Source organism: Cyrtonyx montezumae, unplaced genomic scaffold, assembly GCF_038088225.1.
Source record: "Cyrtonyx montezumae isolate F1298 unplaced genomic scaffold, pur_monq_1.0 scaffold_32, whole genome shotgun sequence".
Classification (NCBI taxonomy): Eukaryota; Metazoa; Chordata; class Aves; order Galliformes; family Odontophoridae; genus Cyrtonyx; species Cyrtonyx montezumae.
The window spans coordinates 4,984,631-5,010,337 of record NW_027072037.1 but is presented as its reverse complement, the minus strand read 5'-3'; the positions used below and the strand labels follow the sequence as shown (position 1 = coordinate 5,010,337).

At 39.9% G+C, this 25,707-nt stretch overlaps 1 protein-coding gene across 3 annotated transcripts in view; it reads right to left on the bottom strand.

The window, feature by feature from the left end:
• LOC136053936 (sodium channel protein type 5 subunit alpha-like) overlaps positions 1 to 25,707 on the bottom strand; it is a 562,080-nt gene that overhangs the window by 513,915 nt on the left and 22,458 nt on the right. For 2 of the 3 annotated variants that reach the window (XM_065744928.1, XM_065744929.1), the window contains exon 1: positions 1,564 to 1,643. In XM_065744928.1, the coding sequence (XP_065601000.1) occupies positions 1,564 to 1,643 (80 nt within the window). Of the gene's footprint in view, positions 1 to 1,563; positions 1,654 to 6,709; positions 6,829 to 8,533; positions 8,853 to 25,707 lie in introns of those variants that run through there. The other variant, XM_065744930.1, reaches the window with a different exon arrangement.

Sequence of the window (25,707 nt, the reverse complement as noted above, 5' to 3'; positions counted from 1 at the left end):
TTTTTTTTTTCAAACGTAAAATATTTATTCTGTTTTCAAGGTGGATCTAGGACAAATATTTGCACAGCATTATTCCTGCGTCCCCTGTGAGGCTCTGGAACAATAGAGAAAAACTGGATTAAATCTATCTTCTACAAACCCAATATTAATCAAATAGAATTAAAGTTTGTTGGGTTATTTTGCTCCTCAAAATGACTTGCTTTCGATTTCACTCTCTTAATTTGAGGAGGAAAAGCTGAGAGGTATGAGGGGACACAGTAAAAAAGGAAACATGGAAGGGAAAAGATTTACTCCATGCTGCATGACTCCATTTGCTTTTCAGCTCTACACTTCTTTCTTGCCCTGCTCAACACTCTGATAACATCATCCATATTTTCCTGTCTAAGAAAGACACAACAACCACTCTGATATTTTTTTCCACAACTTTAAAATCCTTGACTGTAGATCCACTGACCAAATTTTGATGTACATGGATGAGATGTCTGTGTTCAGATCCAGGTACATCATCAACATGGTACGGTGTGACATTTTTTTCAATAAGGACAACATCAGAGGAAAAAGAAAGTCACAGTCTTGAGGGTACAGACACACTGCAGAAATACATGAAACATCCTGGGACTAGGATGCTAGTGTGATCAGATGAAATATTTGGTTCAGCACTGCCTATAATTAGTAATTTATGGCCTAGAAGACGTCCCCTGCACAATTCTATGAAACCTGAAATAAGGGCATTTACTGCCTCTCCTCACAGCCCTACACAGACCTACCACAAGGCTATCTAACAGCAGATGGTCATGTTTATCATATGTCAGTCAAAAATAAAAAGTGTGTTCTGATTGGTTCAATGAGCCAAAATAATTGTTTAATGCACTGTAGGTTGATTAGCTTGTGCATCTGGTATCTCTTTCTGAAAGGAGCATTTTAAAGCGACTTAAAGAAATGAAATGGGCTTTCTGAAGCCCGTTAAAGCCTTTTAAAATTCACTTCAGAAAAAAAGGTAAAGAGAACTTTAAGTGACATCTTTGCTTCTTCTTTTTTTCTGATGATTTTACAAGCTGAAAAGAGAGGAATACTCACAAGAGTGTTACCTCATAACGTACACCTACCAGTGATTAGAGGGGAATGCTATTCATGATGTGCTCAGTCCAGAATAAACTTCGTTTCTGACAGAACCATGTCCTGAAAGTATTTTCTGAAACAATTTAACTTAAAGTTCCTGGGCCTACTTTAACACATCCAATGTTGAACCTCTTGCCCAGGAACCACGGAAGGCTGGCCAGATTCAAATGGAGTTCTCATCAAATGTGATTTCATCCAGTGTAGCATAGCAGGTGTATTTAGCAGTAAGTATGAGCTTGGAAGACTGAAAATTGTTAGTTTACTTACTAAGGGAGTTTTCACAGGCAAGAAACACCTGGCAAAACATTTTGTCAGGACAGATACTACGGTCACTGCTACTGGAAAGAAATTAGACAACAGCAAACAAGAGGAAAAGAACGTAACAAACAGAAGAGGAAGGACAAGGTAAGGATGGGGTGGCTGTAAGCCAGCCAGGATACTCACTCAACATATTTATTCCACGATGGAGTCTCTGATTGTGCCATGAATACACAATTAGTTAAAATAGTGCACATAATAAACATACTGAACAATGTAAATAGGTGAATTAAGGAAAGCAATGCATTTGTTATGAGACTTCATACATTTTTATCATTTCATACGAGATGTAACAATTCACTCATAATATCTAGCATTTAAAAAAATCCCTGTAGACATTTGTTTCCAATTGCATAAGGAAAAAAGTAATTGGAGAAACAGAAAATCTAAGTGACTCTTTTCTGTTTTTTTTTCATTGCACACATCTTTTACGCATACTTTATACAGGAAACAAAACATCATCACTGCAGTCTTCTGAAAACACAATACCTCAAATTTACAGCTGTGCTGGTCAGATGACAAAATGCATAGGTGCACAACTTTGCATGAAAAGCGGGATTAGACTTATGTAAGTATATACAGAAAAACTTGTGTCAGCAAATTTTGATCTTATTTTGCATCCTGAAACTTTTCTCAGGCAGCAGCCACAGCTTTAAACCCAGACTGTAATCCGTTTAACATGTTTGAGGACTCATGATCAGTATGTTTCACCAAAAACACTAATAGGAGTTTCATAGCATTAATTTCAAGGCTTGGTCAGCAAACCTCACTGGCAAACATGCTGTCTTGGTTTTCAAAGCAGAGTGTTTTCAAAGCCAAGTAACCAGCTTCCCTAACTGAAGTTGAAAATGAATCTCCCTTGTGTACAGTCTACGCACTTAACTGCTAAGCTGAGGCCATAAATACAAAGAAGAGCACCCTAAATCAAATTCCTGAAATTCAAAACATAGTTCACTGAACTGCTCTGTTAAAAGCACATGCTACTCTTTGTAAAATCAATCAATAAATAAAAAAGACAAACTATGATGGGGGTTCTTCTGCGTAAATAGTCCTAAAAAAGACAAATTATGATGGGGTTGTCCTGCGTAAACAGCCCAACCCACGTTCCTGGAAAGAAAGTTTAAACAATGAGTTTAAGCAGACAGAAGTTAAACATCCTACAGACCAGTCAACAGCCCGGGACCCTTCTCAGGGTAAGACAGTATCACCCAAATGTGAATTTTATTATGACTTCATCAGAAGAAAAGTTTCCTTGTTTCCTTGTTTTATCCATTTACCAATCCCATCGGTGGTAGTTTTCTGGGAATAGTAGAACTGTTCTATCACAGATCCAAAATCTCTGCTGAGTACACAGTGGAACATTTTCCATAGAGCCCCATAAGGCATTGTGACAGTAAATTAGTTGTAACCAATCTGCATGTTCCCCCGTGCCATTCAGAGTACAGTAACTGAACCCAGAGGGACCGCTCATCTCACAAACATTTTCCACTTGTGGGGCCGACGCATTCTGCTGACGGACTGGGAAGATGGATGATATCCAGGCTCATTTACTTAAGACAGTTTGAGATACGTCACTGAGAGTCATCTATCTGGTTAGCACAGTGAGGTTGTAAACTGCAGCTGGCCTAGAATACACTGGATTACTTTGCACCTACAGTGAAAAGCCACAAAAACAATAATAATATAGCAGAATGGTATGTTCAGGCCACACCAAACAAGAACTATCCTTCAATTCTAAGCAAAGAAATTACTTCATAAATACTCAAATTAGGCTCACTAGTCTGATTTACACATCCCTGTTTCCTTGTGGTAAAAGCTGAATCTAAAGGTGAGCTTTCCTGAGGTAACACCGCCTTCTTGTATAAACACCAAAGAGAATATATATGAGGATACAGGTTGAAAATCTAAGGGGTCAGCTTTGGGATATCAAATGATGTATCAAGTCAAACTGAGTTTCACAGCCAAGCTCAAAACTACAAAGAAATTTAAAAGAAAGAATCACTCTAGCTAGTTATGGACTAGTCAAGAGTTTTGTGTTAGAAAGTGAAAACAGAAATTCCTACACAGTGAAAATTAGCATTCCTACCTGAAATCTAATGGAACTGTTCATGCAGAAAAAAAGTTGTTGATCATTATCTTCTCAGAAAAGTCTAAGTAAAGGGGATGAAATTGATGCAATCTGTATTATCACTATTGTCTGTTACCTATCTTACAGCCACTATTACTTCCAGTATTTGAAAGCCCACTGATCCATGAGCTGACATGAATCACACACATAGCTAACACTCTCCAAAAGGGTGCGTGGGTTGCACACTCTGTTATGGACCACAAATCCAATAAAGTAAGCTATGCATTAGGATCCTTTCTGCAATACATTGAACCTGACATTTATTTCCAATTTGAAGTTACATAATGACATCTTATGTGGACTGCATAAAGAATTCCTAAAAGTTATAAATTTTATCTTCCAGCACAAAAATACTGCATACTTCTATTCTAGACTTCATTATGATGGATAATAGTTAATTAGCAGACTGAACATTGGTGGCTCTTTAAGTAATCATTGCCAAATTACATATAATATGGGCAACCAAAGGTTAGTCCCAATCAATAGTACACATAATTGGTGCTTCACAAGGTCTCATTTTCTATTACTAAGGAAAATGCATAAAGTCAGATAGGAGAAAGGCTGCAATCAGAAAATGCGAACACAAATCACGAATTCTTAAAGGAAACTTTTTTAGATGGGACAGAATTCATAATTCTAACACCAAGGAAGGTAATTTTGGCCTAACACCTATTATGGATCAGTGACAAATCAAGACCAACTATCTGTAACACCTAGAAAAATCAGGAACTAGTATGTTTTTATACAGGGGAGTAAGTGCTTGGAGAAACCAGGGACACCACAGAGCTGTCTTTGGCTTGCAAGGGGGAGCCTTTTAAGCATAAGGCACAAATGAAATGCTAGTATTTAAGTAAATAAATATGTTAATAGCTAATAGAAACTAAAACGTGTTCAACCACTACTTCTGTTTTGCATTTGCTATAGACCAAAGGGATGCAGACCTTCACCACCCATGTCCTCCATGACAGAAATGAGCCAGAGCCTTGCTGGGGCATCTGTCTGCGCCTCGTAGACACTGAAGAGGAGGGGAGATACCTGCAAGAGGTTCAGGGCTATGCTGTTAACTGAAGCAATTCACATTACTGGAGGCTGTTATCCTGTGGATGCTTTCCCATGGAAGGGTGTGCTTCTGAATGACAAGAGTAACCATGCTCGGATGGATGAGCGTGTTCAGGATCTATCCTGCCTGAAGTCTCAGAGGAAGAACTCCATAGAAAGCCACTTAACCAAGAAATGTGACCCCCACAGCTTCTATAGAGGATGATCTTATTCTGTCCTCTCTCTTCTGTTCTACTGTTGGCCTTCGAGGTACATTCAGTGACAAGCAAAGGAAATATGGCCCCTACTAAAGATGTTGCTTCAGACACTTACGTGACAGAGTACCATTTGTTCATGCTCTTTTTTGGCCTTGCTCCAGGGGAAATAAAGACTGCTTGATTACACTCACGCAAGACAACAGATCTGTTTCCCAGGTTCATGTCTGAGATATTATTCGCTTGAGTACTTGACGATTCAGGCTCCTTTCTGCCTGCGATATTGACTTCCTGCTCAGCCAAATGCTCTTTGTGTTTCAGGATGGTTCAAAAGCCCTTTATTGACAGAAAACAACACAGTGCCTAATGCAGGAACCTCAGCACTGCGTGGCTGGGACTGAGCCTGCCGCCTCCTGCCTGCAATGGCTGAGGACAGAGCTATTGGATTGTCTGACATTATCAACGCAAGGTGATAACTTGGCTCTTTCCAGAACTAAAACGCTGTTAGGACTGCAGTCTTCCACTCCTGAAACATTACACTCCTTATCTCCCATTTTTCTGCTCCTGACAGGTCTTCGAAATTCACTCCTTTGTGCTCTTTATCCTCGGAAGTAATGTGATAAGGATTTCTTGCACACTTATCTTATGATTGACTGCTATCGAGGGCATGTCGTTCTTGTGTATTACACACACCTATGACCTCGTGGCTTTACAGCCTGTGTGCAAGAAAGGGAGAAGACAGAACAGACCTCCAGACCTGGATCCAGTATTTACACATACCTTTTCCAAGAATCTCAGTTTTCATATTCTTCTCTCAGCCACAGCTGTGCAAATCAAAAACTCCAGCAAAGCTGTACTGGTGTAACCATACCTCGTAAACACTGTTGGGCTCTGGGTATGCAGCTGCATCTGCTGCACTGTTATAACCTGACCCAGAAACAAATACCTCTGCAAAATGCTGTGTTTTTCCTTTATAACTATAAAGACATATTGGATGATATCACATACTCATTTTGCATATAGTTATTGTTGCTATATTGCTATTATATCACTTTAACTATTTATCTTCTTACTAGAATGCCTATATTCTCACTTTTTACTTTTTCCCCAACTGCATTTATCACTGGAATCTGGTTTATTCCCCTATTTTTTCCACAAAACCTGATAATAAACTAGCAATTCTAAGAGGCTATTTGCTTATATTAGTTCTCTCTGACAGACATGGGTATTGCAGCTGTGGGATTTCTGTCAATAAAGTTTCACATAGCCATTGCATCAGCATGTACAGTCTTTGAATTATCACTACTGCATCCCTTGTGCATGCTACTCATTCCTAGCTGGGTAGCAAGTTGCACAAAAAATAAACTAACAAAGCAAGTTTTAAAATATTTTCTTTCAGGATTACAAAAAAGTAAATATATATATATACATATATATATTATGAGGAAATTCGAAATTAAATTTTGTCTGCATATGTCACAGAGTCTCATGGGAGACACTGCTTAAGCCCTCAGTGGCAAAGCTCTCCCCTAGTGTGCATCTCCCTGGACATGATCCAGCCTCATGGTTCTTTTCCTTTCTTAGGTATTGCACCAGTTTCTTTTCACCTTCTGACTCCTTCCCAACCGTGGTCAGGCACTTCACACCTTTTAAACCTAAATTTCATCAAACTCTCTGGAGAAGTTCACATTGTCTTTCAGTACCATAATATAATCACAGACATAGCTCAAATTACAGCATAAAATGGAAAAAAAAAATCAAGTTTTTCTGTACACACAAACAAATGCATCAAAAAGGTCTAAAATAATTAACTGCTTTCTGACTTCCACTTATCTGTGTTTAAAGATGATATTATAAAATACAATAGGAGTGACATCTTCAGAAAGGATATGAATGTACCAAAATTTTAATTGCTGCTCTTCTGATTGGATGGAAAGGACTAAGTATATACAAGGCAGGAGTGGCACTAAATCGAAATATTGTCTTCCCTTTGTTCAGTACTACAAAAGTCTGGAAAAGAAAACAGAAAATAAGAACATTCAGTATTTGTACTTATGTTAGTTTTTTCCCATCCCATTTTCCCAGGAAACTCCTTCCAATATCCCAAACCTTTTCCTCGCTCTGTCCTAAATCCCCAAATTGTTTTTCACTATGTGAAGTCGTCTTCTTCACTGCTTACAGGATCCTTTCATACCTCCTATTCCTAGTCCTACATCCATTTTAGGATTAGGTTTTCAACAATGAAAGATGGCATGGAGACTAAAACGCTTTAGAGAGACTTTTATACCACTTTTCTACTGCTGTGTTGTTACATCATCTTCTCTACCTTGCACACCTTATTGCTCTCAGTCAATATTTATCATCTGATCTTTCAAGAAGCTATGGTACCTGGACTAGATGAACTTACTGGTCTTTCCCAATCTTAATGACTCTGTGATTCCATGAGGCTTTCATGAGGCACAGCTCCACAAGTGGATCTAACCTAGGCACTCAGGCACTGTCAATGTGTTCGTATTAACATAGGGGGATGAAACCCATATTGAGTTATCTCAAATCCAAAGCAAAGATGAACTGGATGGTAACCCAATTACCTAGTTCCAAAAATGCCCACTATACCCAGAAAGACTAATATTCACTCAGAGAAAGGATCAGGCCAGTCAGTAGATAAACTCTTAAGCAAGTCACCCACATGAAACAAAGACCTCTGCAATCCTAAAATTCCAAATCTGTACCCTGCTGCTTATGCATGGTGACAGCAGGAACAGCCATAAATATCTCTAAGTTAATTCTGTTTTTTCCAGGTCTTTCTCTTTGTCCATTTAACTTAAATTCTGTAGTTGTTTGTACACCACTTTAATAGAAGTATCACCATGCTCATATTAATCCTTTGTTTACAGCAAGTAGCTTAGCCCCAAACCAAGAACATCAGTACCTGAAAGAACTGGAAGCTCCCTAAAAGTACTCTTTGGTTCCAAGCCTTATTTTATCCTTCATGTTGCAAAATATTTGGAAAGGGGAATGAACTTAGTAAGCAACCAGCTCAGCTCTGCTGTCAACAGCCTTTTGACAGATGCTGTTTGCACAGTTGTGGCTTTTGTCCAGCCTACACGTGATACTTCGTCAGGTGACGTTCATTTTGGGATGAAGCTTACTGTTCTGTGAAGTGCCAGCACTGAACAAACCACTCACATACCCCTTCAGCTCCGTTTTGATCATCTTACATGGAGTTAAACCATTCCTCAGCAGAAAAACCACTGTCCTTGAGAATGGCCATGAAGGTGCCTCCCCATCCTGTCAGTGCCTCTCATGCCATCAGTGCTGGCGTGATACACATGCCTTTAGTCCCATTACTCAAGATCCCAGTTCCACTAAGGGACTCAAAAAGCCAACACATCTTTAAAGAGTCGAATCTCATGAAGATGGCAAGGTACAGTAGATAAAAACTTCTGGCTCAATTTAACTCAACTATTGCTCTGCCCTTTTCAGACATTGTATTCGTTCATACTTTGTCTCCCGAAATCACCCAGATTTTAATTATGTTTTTTATTTCTCTTTGTGCTGCTACATGTTTTCCGAGAGCCATACTTACGCCAAAACTCTGGAAAGAAACTTATTTCTACTGACTACAGAAAGAGAAAAACCAGAGCCCTCAACACAAAGAAAGATAATACGGTTCAGCAAATGCTAAGAAGCAGAACGCCTTGCTGGTGCTCACCTTGCGATCATTGTAGAAGGGGTCGATGTCCTCCAGTGGCTCTCCGATAAGCTCTGGAGGCACAGTCCCATAGATATCAGGTAGCTTCTTGCAAGCTTGCAAATCAAACTGTGGCTGAGGTTTTTCCTCTTCGCCCAGCTGCTCTCTGTACTCCTGCTTCGCATTCCTTGCAAGCTTCTCTGCAATTCGCTTCTCAATAGCAGCCAAGGATTCGGGCGTGAACCGGTGGAAGCTGTTAGTACCCGGTGGTAACAAGAAGTCAGCCATATTTTCATCCTGCTTTGTCTATACTGGTCTTTTCTCCAAGTAGTGGAAACAGCTGAAAGAAAAAGGACCAAAGATTTTCAACAGGAGCAAAGCAAGAACAAAACCATCTGAATGAAAAACAAACACGCTAAGCAATAACTTGTAGGTTATTGATTACCAGGAAACTCTTTGTCTATTCTGATGTGGTCAGTAGAAGATCAAGGCAACAAATGATTTGAACTGTTATTTCAATTAGCAATCACTCTGTGATCAGAGCTAAACAGACTTTGTTGATTACTGTGGACTGTCCATGAGTTTTTAAGTCACTTGGGAGCCTCAGTCACATCTAAGGAGTAATTTACATTCATACAAGCTTAAGTTTCACTGAAAGTCACAGGGATTGGATTCCTAACTCATTTTTGAAAATGCAGCTCTGGGAGTGGATGAACAATGTGCAGATGACTGCAGGGCAGATTTAAATTCACCGATCTCAGGCCACATGATGCAAACTCTAAAAATGCCCCAGCTGTTCTTTTCCAAATTTAAAAAGCAAAGGGTCAAGTTCAGATTCTTAAATCACACAGAAATTCTTCATAATCTCTGTCTCAAGCTTCTGCAGTACAATTTTTTCAGCATTTGTTTTCCTTTGGGGATAGAAAACAACCATCTTCCTGATATATGGCAGGACTTCTGAGTATTTTTGTCTCCTCCACACCCTACAATCCACAGGATGCTGGAAGCCCAAATGTGCCTGGCAAAGCCCTGGGACCTTCATGAGAGCACTCCAAGCTCCAAAGATGCCGTGAAACCCCTGCTGCCTATTCATCATATCTGAAAAACAGGCTGATTGTATCCGGTATCAGGATGAACATCTAACCCAGAGCTGTGAGATTTAACCATGTTGTGTTGATTAATCTTCACTGTTAACACTTCCAATCCCCACCAGACTAAAAACGAGTGAGAAGTGCCACATCTCTTCAACTAATATGAACAAAATCCAAGTGTGAAAATTGCAGCAGAACAAAAAGTCTTCTTGTATCTGCACTAAATAACACGGATAACTGGGAAAATTAATGTAAAATGACTGCTTGAAAAGGGATGAAGCTTATCCCTGTTCTAGTAGCCTGCACAAATCCATTCAAGTTCACTGAAGCTGTGTTTTGCAATTCAATAGTGACTTAAGTGGCATGCTTCTTCCAGCAAAAGAAATCCCCACTACACAACTATTAAAACACATTCCACAGAAGAAATATATCCGCTCTTTTTCTTTTTTTCAATACCACCAGACTCTAAATCAGAATATAAGCAAAGTAATGCACAACACCACAGCTTTTGAGGTGGGACACCCTATTGCATTTGTCAACGCGCACAGGCTACAACTCTTTGTTCAACTGCAATTGTTTTCTGCTTTCAGATGCCATTTGTCTATTTATAGTGGATAGTTCCAGATAGTTTGCTTCTATTAGGCTCCGTGATGACAGCATTTTTGTTAGCAAACAAGACTTCAACTGGACTCTGCATGACAAATAGCATATTTATTGACTCAATTTGTTTGAGTAAAGTACTCCTTCAAACAACTACTGCTTTTCCTTTCTGACTTCATTTTGAAATGAATTCATTAAATTCTCATTGATCACAGCCTATCATACAGGAATGATTTACTGGAGTCTGTACATTATACTCTGCATTACCACTTGTTTCAACAAGCAGACCTAAAATGAATAATCCCTTCCTGGAATTTGAGTATCTAGCATTCTTCTCTATGTAGCTGTTTTCCTCATTCTTTTTCCTTCTCCTCCCTCATCAGTTTTAAAACAGGAAATTAGAAGTGTTCCCACAAGCTGAATTTTCTTATGCTCACAGCTCTGTGACGGAGCATCATGCATGCAAACAGAATTTCTCCTTCTACAAATGACAAGAGAGAATTCTCATAGTTTTTGTTTTGTTTTTCGTCATTGCTGTCATTCTGATTTTTTTTCTTGATAGTGACACCTGTCCCTGTGCTAAAGGGGACAACAGTCATCAGTGGCCGATCAGTACTTCTGGGAGGGAACAGCAGGTCTCTTAAGCAGAGAGGAGATTACGGAGCGAGGTCAGCTGAAGTACAGATAACCACAAGAGCTGAGAAGACAGTGAGTAGTCCACTTTTTCTCATAATCTAAGACCAGAAGAATTTTGAAAGAAATTACACAGAATCATAGAATCACACGAAAATCATAGAATCATGGAAAAGACCCACAGGATCATACAGTCCAACCACCCATCCATCATCAATAGTTCTCACTAAACCATGTCCTTCAACACAACGTCCAAACGTTCCTTGAACACCTCCAGGGTCTTTGACTCCACCACCTCCCTGGGCAGCCCATTCCAGTGCCTGACCATTGTTTCTGAGAAGGGGTATTTCCTAATGTCCAGCCTGAGCCTCTCCTGGCGCAGCTTGAAGCCATTCCCTCTAGTCCTATCACTGGTTACACAAAAGATGAGGCCGAACCCCAGCTCACTACAACCTCCCTTCAGGTAGTTATAGAGAAGCACGTCTGAAACAAAGGGAAACACTGTCCACGTGGTGTGGAGTTATCTTGCAAAAGTTGCTCACACCAGCTGAGGTAGAAGTCAAAAAATACAAGATTTCACAAAGCCATGAGATAAATCCAAGGGCAAAAGATTCATTAATGGTTTTACACACAGATACCTCCTCTGAATAATAAAATCCCTTAGCTGTAGGATCTGGGTGCATGCATACTGGAAACCTAGTGGGAGCTTTATATTATGCTTTACACAGAAATGATTAAACTGGGGGGTTATTTAGCCACTGGAGAATAGCACGAGGATTTGTAACGAGGTGTTACTAGCCTAAGATGGATGGGAGTGCAGAATTACTCCACATAGCCCTCTTCTGACAATGAGCTGTGCTATGCTGGAGGAGGGCAGTGACATTCGGGCTTGTGGTGAACTTGTGCACAGCCCCATTCACACTTCATGAGCTGTGTCATGATGGGATGAGTGTTTCTGTTAGCCTGCCTCAGCTCACCCTCTTCTGCAGCCTGCTCCATACAGCTGAGCTGAATGCACAGCCAAATAGCACGAGGGACACCAAGTACTTCAATGAGATAATAAGAGAATGTGCGGAACGTCTCTGCTAAGTGCTGCAGTTTTCATGGGTGTTGCTTAATCAAGAAACTGAATATTCATAGAATATTCAGCATCTTTCCCAGCGTTCTTTAAAGCCTTCTTCAAATAGTCATTCTCACATGGAACTCATCAACGTTTAAGAAAAGGGAGAGGGAGAGGGAAAAAGAAAGGATAGGGGATTGTGAGGCAGGTAAAATTGCCAAAAAGAATTACCAAAATCAGAATTTCTGATTATTATTTAGTCATTAATAATTATTTCTGCTCATTAAAATAGAAAAATCAACTTGAAACTCAAAACCACATCTTTTCTACCTGAAATGCAAATTCCAGAAAGTTAGCTTGCTAGGAACAAAATAAAAAAAATGCTACACAAACTTCATGAGAGCTTTCAATACTCTTCCATGTATTTTTCCTAAAACATACTGCATTTTCCAGCATCCTTACAACTGAAAAATCTTGATTGTAATTTGAGATAAGTTAAAATGTCTATATTTTAATATATATGTTTAGTATAATTCTCTTTCAATTTCATGTCCTTTCGGAAAATGGACATGATGATTTCTCTTCCTTTTTATGTCTAATTCCTTTTAATCTATGAATTGCAAACATTTCTACAAATAGACAGAGTTAGCCCAGATGTTTCTTAAAAGGGTAAGAAAACACCACAACTTAAAAAGGGAAATCATCAGTGACTGAATCAAAGAGCTGGAATGCCATTTCTTAAGAGATAATAGCTATTGTGACTCACATTTTTACAATATGAGCCTGGATTTTTCCATCCCTCTCAGGCATATTTTTGAAGTACAAAGCTTCAAAACACATTGTTTCTGTGATATCACCATGCACAGAATGAACATTTCCCTCTTGCTTGTCTTTGTTAAATTCAGTTAACATCGGTTTGCACTGATAAAAAATGTACTAGTTATGTAAACAAAATGTGCACAAAAAAAACAAAGCTCCAAAAAGCATAATTTCTGTGGCACAGCAAGAAGTGGGAACGGTACAAATATATTGCTAGTGTCTGTATTTGTTCAGTGAGATAAATGCCATTTTCCACGATAGCTTTAGCTTTACTCTCATAAGCTTCACACATCTCAGCTCAGAAGACCTTTCAGGCTCTCCAAAAGACATGCATGCTCTACTCTCCATGGACAGCTGATCATCACCTGAAAGGACATTTAGGCAATGGGATACAAGGAAAATAGGTCCTGCTCACCTCTAGATACCCGCAGGTGCTCTTGCATGGGGTCTGCAGACTCAGACCACCACCCTAATGCCTGCTAATCCCTCATCATGGCCTGAGATGCTGACACAATTTGTGAGGAGGTCCCATCAGCCAGTGTCAATGAGGAACACTGAGGCTGAGGTCTTTGCTAAGCACTACACCCCGGTGACCACTGGCCTCAGAGAAGCCTTGGCTTTTCTTGCCTTTATCTCTTAATTGCATGGTGGCACACGATTTCTTGACTGGTACATGGCGTATCACACATTCTGCACACTTGAGAGCCATTATAAAGGAGACAAACTTGATGATCAACAGAGTGAAAATCTCATTCGTAAGATGAAGTCAGATACCAACAGACACATTTCTCTCAAGCAGGGTTTCATTCATCCAAACGTTCTTAACTCAGTGTTGCTTCTCGAGAAGCTACCACTGACCATGGGTCAGGATGATGGATGAGAGCACATGGGGGCAGGTATGTCTCAACTGTGATTCTGCTAGATCTAAAACTTACAAAATAAGAAATGGGAGGTTGAAATTTACCTTTTGTTTAAGAAATGTTCATGATTAAATACAGACTTTGCATTCCTAACTGCTGTGGTAACAAAAACAATCATGAGGATGGTTTCTTTCCAAATTTTTGAGTATGCAAGGAGTAGTGTCATCTTTTCTTTTTCCTTTTCTCCATACAATCTCCTTGGCATTTTCCTTTGACCTGCAGAGCATTGCAAAACATGAGACTAATAGGCAAGGGAAATAAAGAATAATACAATGACACATCCAATTTAATGTCACTGGTCTACATTCACAAATTTTTATGCATAAATTGACACGCCTGCACACATACACACAAACTTCAAAAAGAAATGCAAGGTGATGTGGGACTGCATGAAAGATTTATTCTAACCATGAAGTAAGTAATAGCTTCATGGAGAATTCCTGTTTTCCATTAAAATAAAAATAAATAAAAATAAAAAAAGACCTTTTACATAAAGTTCCAGAGCCTACAGGAGTGTTACTGTTCATAATTCTACTGGCCATAAACATACAATCTCATGAGACTTGCTTCACTTATATTTATACTTCATTTCATGCTCCCTAGCTAAAGGACATCGCAGGAAATTCTTCTTACTGAAATTTTTACTCAAAATTTTTGATTGTTCTTCATATGCATTTTGTGCTCACACCAAAACAAGGGGGAACCGAATAAGACAACCCTTGGAATTTTGTACTGCACGCTCACTACTTCTGCTTAAACTTGGTTTGTGTATTTTTTTCCAATTGCCATAATGATGCAAAGACCATCCACAATGGTTTCCTGTCATACGTGGCATGGGTTGATGGTTGGACTGGATGATCTTATTGGTCTTTCCAACCTTAACAATTCTATGATTAAAAATATAAAAAGCCTCATCTCTCGGTGACATAAATCAGCACAGCTCTGCCCATGCCAGGGAAGCCACAACACCAGGGGAAGTGATCCATTAGGACCAGAAATATTTGGATTAAAATGGTTTATTTCAAGAGAGAACCCTCACGCTAAAGGGTGGGCACCAATGAAGTTGTTATTGAAGTTCCAAATGAAAGGTCCAAAAGGTAACCAAGTATGCAAGGAACTGCAAAACTCTGTTTTCTCACCCAAAAGCAAGAGAAGAGATGCTGCCAAATGTAGCAGAGATTTGGGGACACCAACACCTGCTGTGAACCAGGCAGACTCCCATTGGTATTCCACAAAAATCTGATGGAAACAGCTGCTACGTTTATAGCCTTTAAAGGAGATCTTCCAGAAAAAGCACTGAGAAGAGCCCTGGCTGACGCAGGAGGAGCTATGAAGCAGAGCTCCTCTTGCTGCCCACGTCACAAAGCCAGCCTGCAGGTTGATATGACATCTCAAAGAGCACAGATTTCCTAAAATGAGTCTTGTTTGTTCACCAAGCATGACGATCGAGGGCAGAAATAAGTGAGAGAACTCACTGCATTCACATCAATGGAAACAAACAAACAAACAAAAACAAACAGCACAAAATGTCCAACCCAAAATCTCAGAGTCACTGACCCACAAGCCTTCCATCACAATCTGCTCTGACTACGGGGTATCTCCTTTTAAATCCAGTTTAATGAGTATTGCTGGCATCTCGCTCATCAGAATCATGGCATTTTGATGTTACCGGTGACTGACAAGCTTACATGTGCTAAAAGAAAATTAATTCAGAAGATTTCTTCCAATATATTGAAACAGTATTTGGAGATGACAAATGTTATGCCAAGAATTAAATGCTAGCACTGAGGCTTCTCTTATGATAAAATATATATTTTTAGTAAGCTAAAAATATTCTGACTCTTTGCAGGTGTTTTTATTTCAATTTATGCTGCAACTGATTGTTAGAAATAAGCAAGAGGGAATCAGCCCTTCGTAGTTACCTTTGCACACCCCTGTATTCTGCTGAAAATTTTGATTCTCTGCACCCAACATGTTCTCGTGTCTATTTTAATTAACTAGAGTTTGGTCTCTGGGTTATTTTACTGTAAACTGCTCAGTCTATAGAAAATCTTTGCTACTCTGAACCAACAGAGCTCCAAGAAAGCCAAATGTTCTCAGCTAAGGACACAATCTAAAGGCTTTGAACAAGAAATAAGGTAAGAAATCTACAGGAGAACTCCACATTACGCCAAATGTAATATGTGCTGCTCACAATTTTAGGTGCTCCGAATGCTCACATGAATAAAATATACCAAATCGCGTCCATTTTATTCGCAGAGTGTTTTGTAAAGGCATTCTAACGGACTTAGGAAGTTGTAAAACAGCTATTAAAACATATTCTAAAGCCATTATGGGATAGTTATGCTGTTGAAAGAAGGCAGGCTTTATATGCTGGCCACCAAAACCTTGGTTATATGCTTTCAGAAGAGGGAAAAGTCTGATGTATTAAGACATGGTTATAAGTAAGGCATAGCTGATCACTTCCATCTAAGTTATGGAGAGATTATTCATCAGGAGGGAAAACCAACGGACTTACAAAATTGTCACTAGAACTGGTAAGCCTATATTGAAAAAATAAAAAAAGAGGGATGAAACTCTGTAAGCAAAAGTCAGGGCCTCTTTTACAATTTTAGCACTGAACTTAAAGACAAATATGATACAGTAACTGAACTTAAGGCTTTGGGAGTTGGACTAGATGACCTTTAAGGATCCCTTCCAACATAATGATTGCATAAACAATTCTAAAACAATTCTAAAACATAATGATTGCATGAACAATACTAAAACTTGTAAGAGTAAATGGTGTGGTGCGTTCCTTGTTTCAGGTGAGAGGAAACAAAAAGAGGCTGAGAGGGGTCAAGAAAAGCTAAGAGAGAGACCCAAACCACACAACATTAAGTAATGGGAGGCGGAAGACACCAGGTGAGACATCAACCCCTGACAAGAGCTCCTCCATCTGCAGTGTCAGCAGCACTCTGCTCAACAACCGCTGTTCCTCACCAAACTCCCATCCCTTCCATACACCAACACTGAATCCAACTTCCCAACCTCCTCCACCTCAGTCCATCTCTTATCCATCAGCCAAGAAAATGATCTCACCCTCCCATCTACTTTATTTCATACCAAAAGAATCCTTCCACAAACCTCTCCCTGGTCCATTGAGCCCTTCAAATGACACTTCTACATGATTTTGGCACAGCTATCTTGTCTTCCTAATTATCTTGCAATGTATTTCTGTCAATTGAAGGAGGTTGCCACAGTCAAGGGTGCAGTCCTATTTCTCTATGGGTTTGGGTGTTCTTGGGTGCTAAAGGAGCCCCAGTTATGCTGGGATGTCAGTACTACTTGAAATGAGGCAGAGAAAAGAAAAATTAAAAGGCAAAGATTTAGAAGTGCACTTGGCAAAATTATCTTTCTCAGCAATGGAAACAGAGACATGTGAAGGACAAATTGAATGGGGACTCCATCACAGAGAGGATGTTTGCTGGGATATACGGAAGATCTGATTCATTATTCAGTGCATTGTAAAATTGAGAATACTATCTGAATAAAGCCAGTGGATCTTCCACTTTGATGGAAGGGAAGAGATTTTCCCCCTGAGAGACAGATTATTGTTGTCCAAAGAGGAGGGATATTCTGCCTGTTTGCAATTGAAAACTGCCTGCGTATGGCTGCCAAGTTTAAGAATCAGAGCTAAGAGCTTACCCAGGTGCTGGGGTGCAGTCCTCGCCTCACGTCAGCCAAGGGGAACATTTCCTTTGACTGCAGCAGGTGGTGGGTCAGAGTCTTGGTGTCTGAGAGACAGAATTATTTCATTTCTGCTATTATTTTCAAACACAGCGACTCAGAGCAGCTTTGTGGAAAAGATGCAAAGGAAGCTGGTGCCTACTGACAGCTATTTGATTTGAATTACATAATGCTGTAAACCATTATGTAAATGAAGCAGATACAAGCAAGGATGCAGAGGAGCCAGAGGTTCATTGTTCTTGTATTCATACTTTGTAGCCTTGAACGTTAGCACCAAGATTGTCTTCTCACCATATACAGTGCCGAATTAAACTTTATTTCTCTTGACACTAACCAAAACCTAAAATGCACTGGAGAGAGCATCTGAAGAGTGGTGAACACAGACAATTTTAGAGGTATATGAGTCAGTCACATTACCAGGTGTGATTTTGGCTATGTCTCACTAATGTCAACAAGGCTCATGCTTCCAAGAGCCTCATCTCTCTCCAGAATATTCCACCTTTCACTTCTCCCTAGTATAATTTCTTCATCTTTTCACATAGGATATCTTTTCAGAGTGAACAACACATTGCACAAATAATATTTTTCAAAAGTTATGACATTTTCTGTTAATTAGCAATAATATAATCATTCAAATAGAACTGCTGGGGACACTGCATTTACTAACAAGCTACATCCAAATATGCATTTATGTGTCAACAATGCATGCTTGAGTGGTTGGTAATACTCAGTTGGGCCTGAGGCACAATGCACTGGAAGCACACAATAGTGGCCCAGTATTGCAGCTCCCATTGTGGTCTCTTGCTTAATTTAGCTTATGAGACCAAACAGTCAATGAGTAAAACAAAAAATAATACATCAAGTGGCCTGTGAAAGATGAACATCTGATGATGCTATGGCAGGATGAAAAATGTAGTAGCTCCATAATTTAGAAATTTGTTTGTACTGAAAGAGAAAGAACATTACTTTAAAAAATAACAATATTGTTAATAAAAGGAGTTACGAATACACCAGAAGAATATCTCAGCCACTCTCTTGACTCTAATCCTCTCCTATGCCAGTACAGTTTCTGGGCCAGACCAACCTTACCATAAGAATCCCTGCAAGGTAAGAGATCCCAAAGGACATTACTGCTGTGAGGTTTAGTGGCACCTGCTCTGACAAGGTCCTGAGATGATACTAGTGACTACATGGCTTGAACATTCAGAGTTATTTTGCCTTTCTTGGAATGACATCTACTGAAAATAAAGATTTGATGTGAAAATGTAAGATTTTATCCAGGACTTAACTTTTATTCAAGGCTACTATTTCAAGTATTGTTTACTAATCTGTACACTTTACTAATCTGTACACTGTAGTTTGGATAGGACAAATAATGTATTATAGAAATTTCTGGCAGTAAATACATGCACTGAATATGAAACTTGTATGAAATAGCCTCTTACACAGTACAGAAGGAATCAGCAAGAATATATCTTCTTTGATGCAATGGAACCAACTTGCCAAACCAAAGAAATGCAGGATGTTAAACATTCAGGGAGAAGCAGACACTGTCACAACATGAGTCATATCTCCTGTTTTACAAGACTACTTTAGTGAGATAAACAGTGCTGTACACCCTAAAGAAGGTACCAATGATTCAATCTTGATTGGGACACCTAAATTTAGGTACTGACTAGACAGGTACCTGTGAAGTCAATGTCCACACTTGCGTGTCTGCTTCCCTCTGACAGGGCAGGGTTATCTGAACTGAAACCCATCTCCCTGTAATTCAGATCACTATGGAACACGATTCAAGGGGCGTGTTGTATGTTAGGTTTTCTTCTGCTTGACTCTTCTTGGGAACAAAAGAACCAGATACCTTTACACATAAGGTGGAAAAGCAGCAGAGCAGGGAGCTGTTCCACTCCTGTAGATGGTAAACTCTTAATGCTTCAAAAACAGTTTCCACTACTACAGTAGCTTTCCAGTGCCCACTACTATTTTATAACATGCAATAAAAGATTTTCAGCTGTAACGTTTAATTAGTTAATGACAACCATACTGCTCCCAGAAACATGGTCACTCAGTTTTGCCCAATACTCCCCGACAAATCTTTTAACTCAGATATCTGGAAAAGATTGTCTCCCTCATGTTTCATTTCTACAGTCTAAAGAGGTGATTGGGGTCTGGACTGTGCAGTTACATGGACAAAAGTTGCTGTGAGCTAGTATATTTAAAAGCAGAACGAAATACCTGTCTAGTGTCATCTGGTGTTCCTATAGACCACAAAGAAACAACCCAGAATAGCTGATAGAGAAGCTCCATTCTAGTTTCCAGTCAGTTTCCTAATCCAGACTTGGGCTTGTTTTGAAGATTATGCCAAAACAGAACAAGCAACAGATCACAGTTTCTCTCTTTCCACACACCTGTGTTAAGCCTGGCTCCAAAATACGCTTCCCCAGATTTAATTTCATTCCAAAAATATTGCCAAAATGTGCTGTGCTAACTACATAAAAATGTCTTGGACAGTAATTCTCTCCAGTGCATTCTACTGCCAGACAGGGAGGACTGAAATGTGTGTGGGGAAATAAAACAGACAAATTTGGGTGGAATTAGTTTGCCCTTGTCCATTTCGCAAGGATTCTCTGGGGTCTCAAACTAATAGCCATCCTTTAACAGGTGCATCACACTTGATCTCCAAGTCAAGTTGCAAAGAAGTTAAAGAAGACATACTGGAAGAAATGGACAAAACAGACCAGATTTCAGCTTTGAATGGCTAGCCTTGGCCTACCACGTGACTTTTCCTACCTCCCTTTTCCACACCCTCAAAGCATGTAAAATGTCACACAACACAAGGAAGCTTGCAAGCCAGCCTTCATGTCCAATTAAGAATACCCAGCATGAAAGATCAGACCATTATAAGCACTACTGATCCTCTCAATTTGGACAATTAACAATATTCCCACATAAGTATAAATTCAAGTGTCACTTTAGGAATGTAATGGGAAATCCCACTTCACACACTTAAGATTTACTCTTAAAGTGGCTAACAATAATTATGTAGTTTGCTCCAAAAGTAATGCCTTTTATTTATTTCCATGGAAACTACCACTGATACAAAGTGCACGATAGCACTATTTGATAGAGGAAATTCTCAGCTGCAAAACATTATTTTTCAACATAGGCACCACGATTAGCTGTGTACTGTCTCCAGTGATGAACAAGAGCTTGCACGTCATGCTTGTAAAAACCTACACCAGTGGAGGTGGCCAATGCCATTGTTGCCCCTGCTGAAACACATCGCCTTTTCAGGCTCAATAAACATTCAGTATGTGCCAACGAATGCCAGTATCTCTCTCACTGCTTCCTTCTCTCTGCCTTGGCAAATGTATTCTGTGCCCAACTCCATCCTAACTCTGCCTCCAAACCCAGACCAGGACTGTTTGCCGCGCTGACCCTTGATGTTCCCGCACATTCTCACATCTCCTTCTTCACTGGGAGGCTCCGACTTAACCTAACATTACTATAAACCAAATGGGAACGGTTTACTGCGCATGTCTAAAAATAGAATTGCAATCATCTATGCTTCCGTTGCTTTAAAACTAAATTTATCAAGAGATTATTCTTCCGTGAGATTTAGCACATGAGAAGTCTGATGTTTTAAAGTTCAATCATTTCACAGTTATTTATGAGCAGAAAATCTTATGGATTAATTTTATACAGAAGCACAATCAGCTTGGGGATCAGGCCTTCCTGCAGTGTGAATGGTCAGAATAAGCCCATCAAGTCCGTTTTTTGCTTTATTTTGTTTCATTTTATTTTTTATATTGTCTGGTACGTTTGCAGATAATGCCCAGCTGAGCACCAATAAGACAATGCCTAAGGGTTACAATTTTGTTTCAGAAAAAGCTTCCAAGTAACAGCTAAGATTCACGTGGCTGGCTATGGACAGAGAAAAAAACATATCCTCAGTTCTTTTTTTTCTTGTGTTTTCTTTTTTTCCTTTTTCTTTTTAAATTAGTTTACTTTCCACATTAGAAAGTTCTTTGAGGGCAATTGGTTTTGTAGTTTCCTCTGTATACTAATTAATCATCATTCCTCTCTGTGAGGATGCTTTATGCAAAAAAAAAAAAACAAACCAACAAACCAGAACAAAAAACAGGAGACGGAGAAACATTTTTTAAATAGGAAAATGTGCTTATGAAACCACAACAGCAGCATGGATCTGTGGAAGTGCAGGTTCAGCATGAAACCACCCCAACAAGAGGAAGGGGGAGCAGCATGTCCTGCCCTGTGTAACAGCTGACTACAAATTTCCCACTGAAGCTCTGTTTCTATAGAAAAATGCTTTTCCAGAATGAGTAGCATTTTAGTAAAGAGCATTCACTTTGAGATACAGATTTCTTTGTATAACAAAGAAGCCTCCCAAATGAAAGGGGAACAGATTTCTCACAGAGAATCACAATTTTCAATGAGGAAATAAGAAAATACTTTCTCTCTAAGAATGATGGGAAAAAGGCCAGAAATCAGCCTCATCATATCCCATTGCTGGTTCATCCACTGACTTGACATCCCTCTGATTGTGTTTGCAAAGTGTATATAGAAAAAAAAAGAACTTACTGTAGTCATTTTGATACTGACATAAAGATATATATATTGAAATTACTTGTGTTTGCCCTTACGGAAGGTCTCTCTTTAAATCACAAAGCAATAAATCTGACAATATCTATTAAAACCCAGGAAAACATGTTTTATTTCTCAAAGTCACCAACAGTTTACCAGCTAAGCACAAGACATTTAATTAAAGACAAGGAGCTTTTATAGGTTTGAATGAGTAAAAAAGGAATTATTAAAAAAAAGAAAAAAAACAAACATAAAGGATGAGCAAGCTGCCATAGAAGCTATGGATTCCCCACTGCAATAGCTTCAAAACTCTCCTGAAACACAACAAATCTGGAAAAAAAAAAAAAAAGAAAACAAACTAGGAAGGCAGATGATAAAGCTCTCACTGGTCGCATGAAAACATCAAGCACTTTGATTCAGATAAATAAATAATGACGGCGTGTTATCCAGGAAACAGTGCAATGCCAAGTCTTTTTGATCTCAGACCAACTGTTGGGTAAAAGTATGCTGAAACGCTCTCCTGGGCAAACAGGCAAGTTGCATCTCATCTCTGGGACTTTGATTATTTAAATAGGGCATTTATTACAAGAAGGAATTTCATCCCAGTGGAAACTGTGTACTGTATCGTTGTCCTGAGGACAAACCCAGCCCTGCTTGGCTCATTCGGAGTGATGGGATCATGACAGCAGGGAAGCTTGGAGGACCCTTGTACGTCCTACACCAACATGTGCTCTGCCCAGCTAGAAAACCCACCATGGTTCCAGCTGCTTAATAATGCCCTCCATTACAAGCCACGGCTTCAAACCTCAGTCCAGACCCTAAATGACATCCCAAAGCCAGCAGCTGAGTTCAGTGCACTTCCAGAAGTTGGAAGGTGGTCCTCCCCCTCTACTCTGCCCTGTGAGGCCTCACCTGGAAAACTGTGTCCAGTTCTGGGTTCTCAGGTACAAAAAAGACAGGAATCTGCTGGAAAGGGTCCAGCAGAGGGCTACAAAGATGATAAAGGATGTGGAACACCTAGAGGTGGTGGATCTCCTCTGGAGACATTCAGGACCCGCCTGGACGCCTACCTGTGCAACCTGGGCTGGGAGCTACTTTGTCAGGGGGTTGGACTCAATGATCTCTGGAGGTCCTTTCCAACCCGTACAGTTCAGTGATTCTGCTATTCCAGTAGGCAGAAAGTACTGCCATAGAATAAATGGAAGAGACCTCAAGGATCAAGTTCCAGCTCCCCAGTCCACCACAGCCCACCACCTTCCCTCCAAGGGAAGAAGCATCTCATAGGTAGTACTTCAATTTCACACCCTGCTATTTTGGAGGAAAGTTTCATAGAATCATAGAATGGCTTGGGTTGGAAGCGACCTTCAAGTCCAACCAATTGCAAACCTTCTGTGGACAGTGTTGCCAACCACGAAATCAGGCTGCCTAGGGTCCCATCCAACCTGGCCTTGAGCACCTCCAGCTTCTCTCTGTCCTTCTCAAAACTCCTAAAAACAATCCTCTAAATTTACAAACAGCATTACCCATGTGGGTTTTCCTGGACACGTTCTCCTTTTTCCAGCAGTCATTCCCCCAGAAAACACTCCAGTGGACACACAGTTCTTTCCCTCAGGCTTTGTAAGTCTGAGAGCTTAACTGAAAAAAAAACCCACCCAAGCACTAATGCAGGAAGCATAAAGAGATCTGATAAACACTCCAAAGCTTCAGCTACCAATAAAATATGAACTACAGCAATTGCCAAGAATTATGACAGTATGACATTATATCCAGCTTCTTGCATTTATTAAGAAGTAAGGATGGGTATCCAGTGTGCAGATGGGCAGCGACACACAGTCTGCTCTACTCCACAATCTGTGTTTTAATGGACACTCATAGGTTGTCAGAGAGCAAAAGTTTTCACCTTAAGGAAACACCTGAACTGTCCAAACAGCTGCTTTTGTTTTTCATTGTGTAAATAGACAGATGTGAGTGATTCTGGACTTTAGTCCTGAAACAAGATGTCTTCTGATCTGTTTTGTACTACCAAAAAATAGAGAGAGAGACTCTCACCCTTTTCACTATTTTTAAATGAAGGAAGGTAACTTTCCCATTTAATGTGACTGAATGTTAACATTTTTGGAAATTGCTAGGTCGGTGAGCCCCCTCTTCCTGCGGAGTGCATAGTGACAAGGTAAGAATGCTGGAAGACAAGATCGCTGGCACACTCCACACTAGCCTGAGAGACCAACTCTACCAAGATGAAGATTGTTTTACATTCACAAACTTCTCTCTTGAAAAGTATTGATTTACTCAGTTTGTATTGGATGTGGGGATACTGAGATCTTTGCATGATCACACTTTTCTCACTTGGCTTAATGTTCAGAGGTAATAACAAAGAGATGATAATTCAGAGACTGTGAACATTCAACTTTGGTCCATCAAAGTTTTCTGCCATCGTTAGCTAGAGTCCTGAGCTGTAAGAAAAATATCACGTGTCTTTGTGCAATAGTGCTCATCTATTTATCCTCTGATTTCCAAAACTACACCTGATCCAAGGTGGGATAAGTAGGCAAAGAGAGACGCAGGAGATGTAAGCAAGGAAAGGTAGAATTTGGTGTCCTCTAAAAACAACACCAGCCTCACTATGCTGTGGGTCCACAAAATGGAAACATCATCAGAATAAAATTTGCATTCCTCAAATTTCATTTCTGGAAACGCACTTCAATCATGTTCATTCTCACTCTGGGTAGCTGCACTATGATTCATTGTTGGGACTGCTGGTATTTTCCCCTTGCTTTTATAGATGCTGTTCCTTGGTGCACTTCTTAACAGAAATAGGACATCATAATTTATTAGAAGTGATGGTATTTTGATCTGTGACCATCAATAAGTCTGAGGCCTTCAGACCAAACACTGTTATCGAGGCATACATTGAACGGAAACAGCATTACAGAAGAGACAGCTAACTCAGCGTTAATCAAGACTTTCTGTTCTTTCTGTATCTGGATATTGCCACCAGGCTTTCTGATAATACCAAACCTCCAGCAACTCCAGCCGGTTGCACACTGATTTATTAAGGTGGTCACATAGACAGGTGACTTGAGATACTGCACTGCAAGGATTACAAACCAGATTGACAGCTAAGATAATCATCTCTAGGGCCAGGCACAGGGTTCTGTGTTCACATCAGATTTTGCATGTCAAGGTTCAGGAAACTCTGCAAACACAGGAGGTCATCCAGGCACAAATTTGTCTCACCCAACAGAAATTAAAGAAGGCACAGGATACAAGTGGAGATCAGCCCAGTGTCCTGAAAATGCCCTTCAGTGGTCCAGTGCAAATCATCAGCGTGACTACAATGTTGGCTTCTGTGTCAACTACACTCCCAGCTAAAACTTCAGCTTAACTTGCATCTATGGGCCTTTCACTCCAGAGCTTACTGCATTGGGCAGCTATAAGAGCTGCGTCTCTGTCACTGTCTATTCTGCATAAAGAAATTGCAAAACTGGCTCTTTCCACCTTTCTTAATATTTAAGCTTCTGGTCTGGCAGCATCCATCACCAGTAGTAGTAGGTGCCTCAGAGGGATGAAATAACAGCAGTTGCAAAACGAGACGGAAGATGAATGGGGATAGGGAGGGCAGGAGGGAGCTGGTATTGGGGGTCTGTCAGAGCTGGGCTACATGAGGCCATACCTCTTGCAGCACAGAAGTTAAAAAACACCTCTACAAATCAGCAACAAAAAAAAAAAACTATGAAT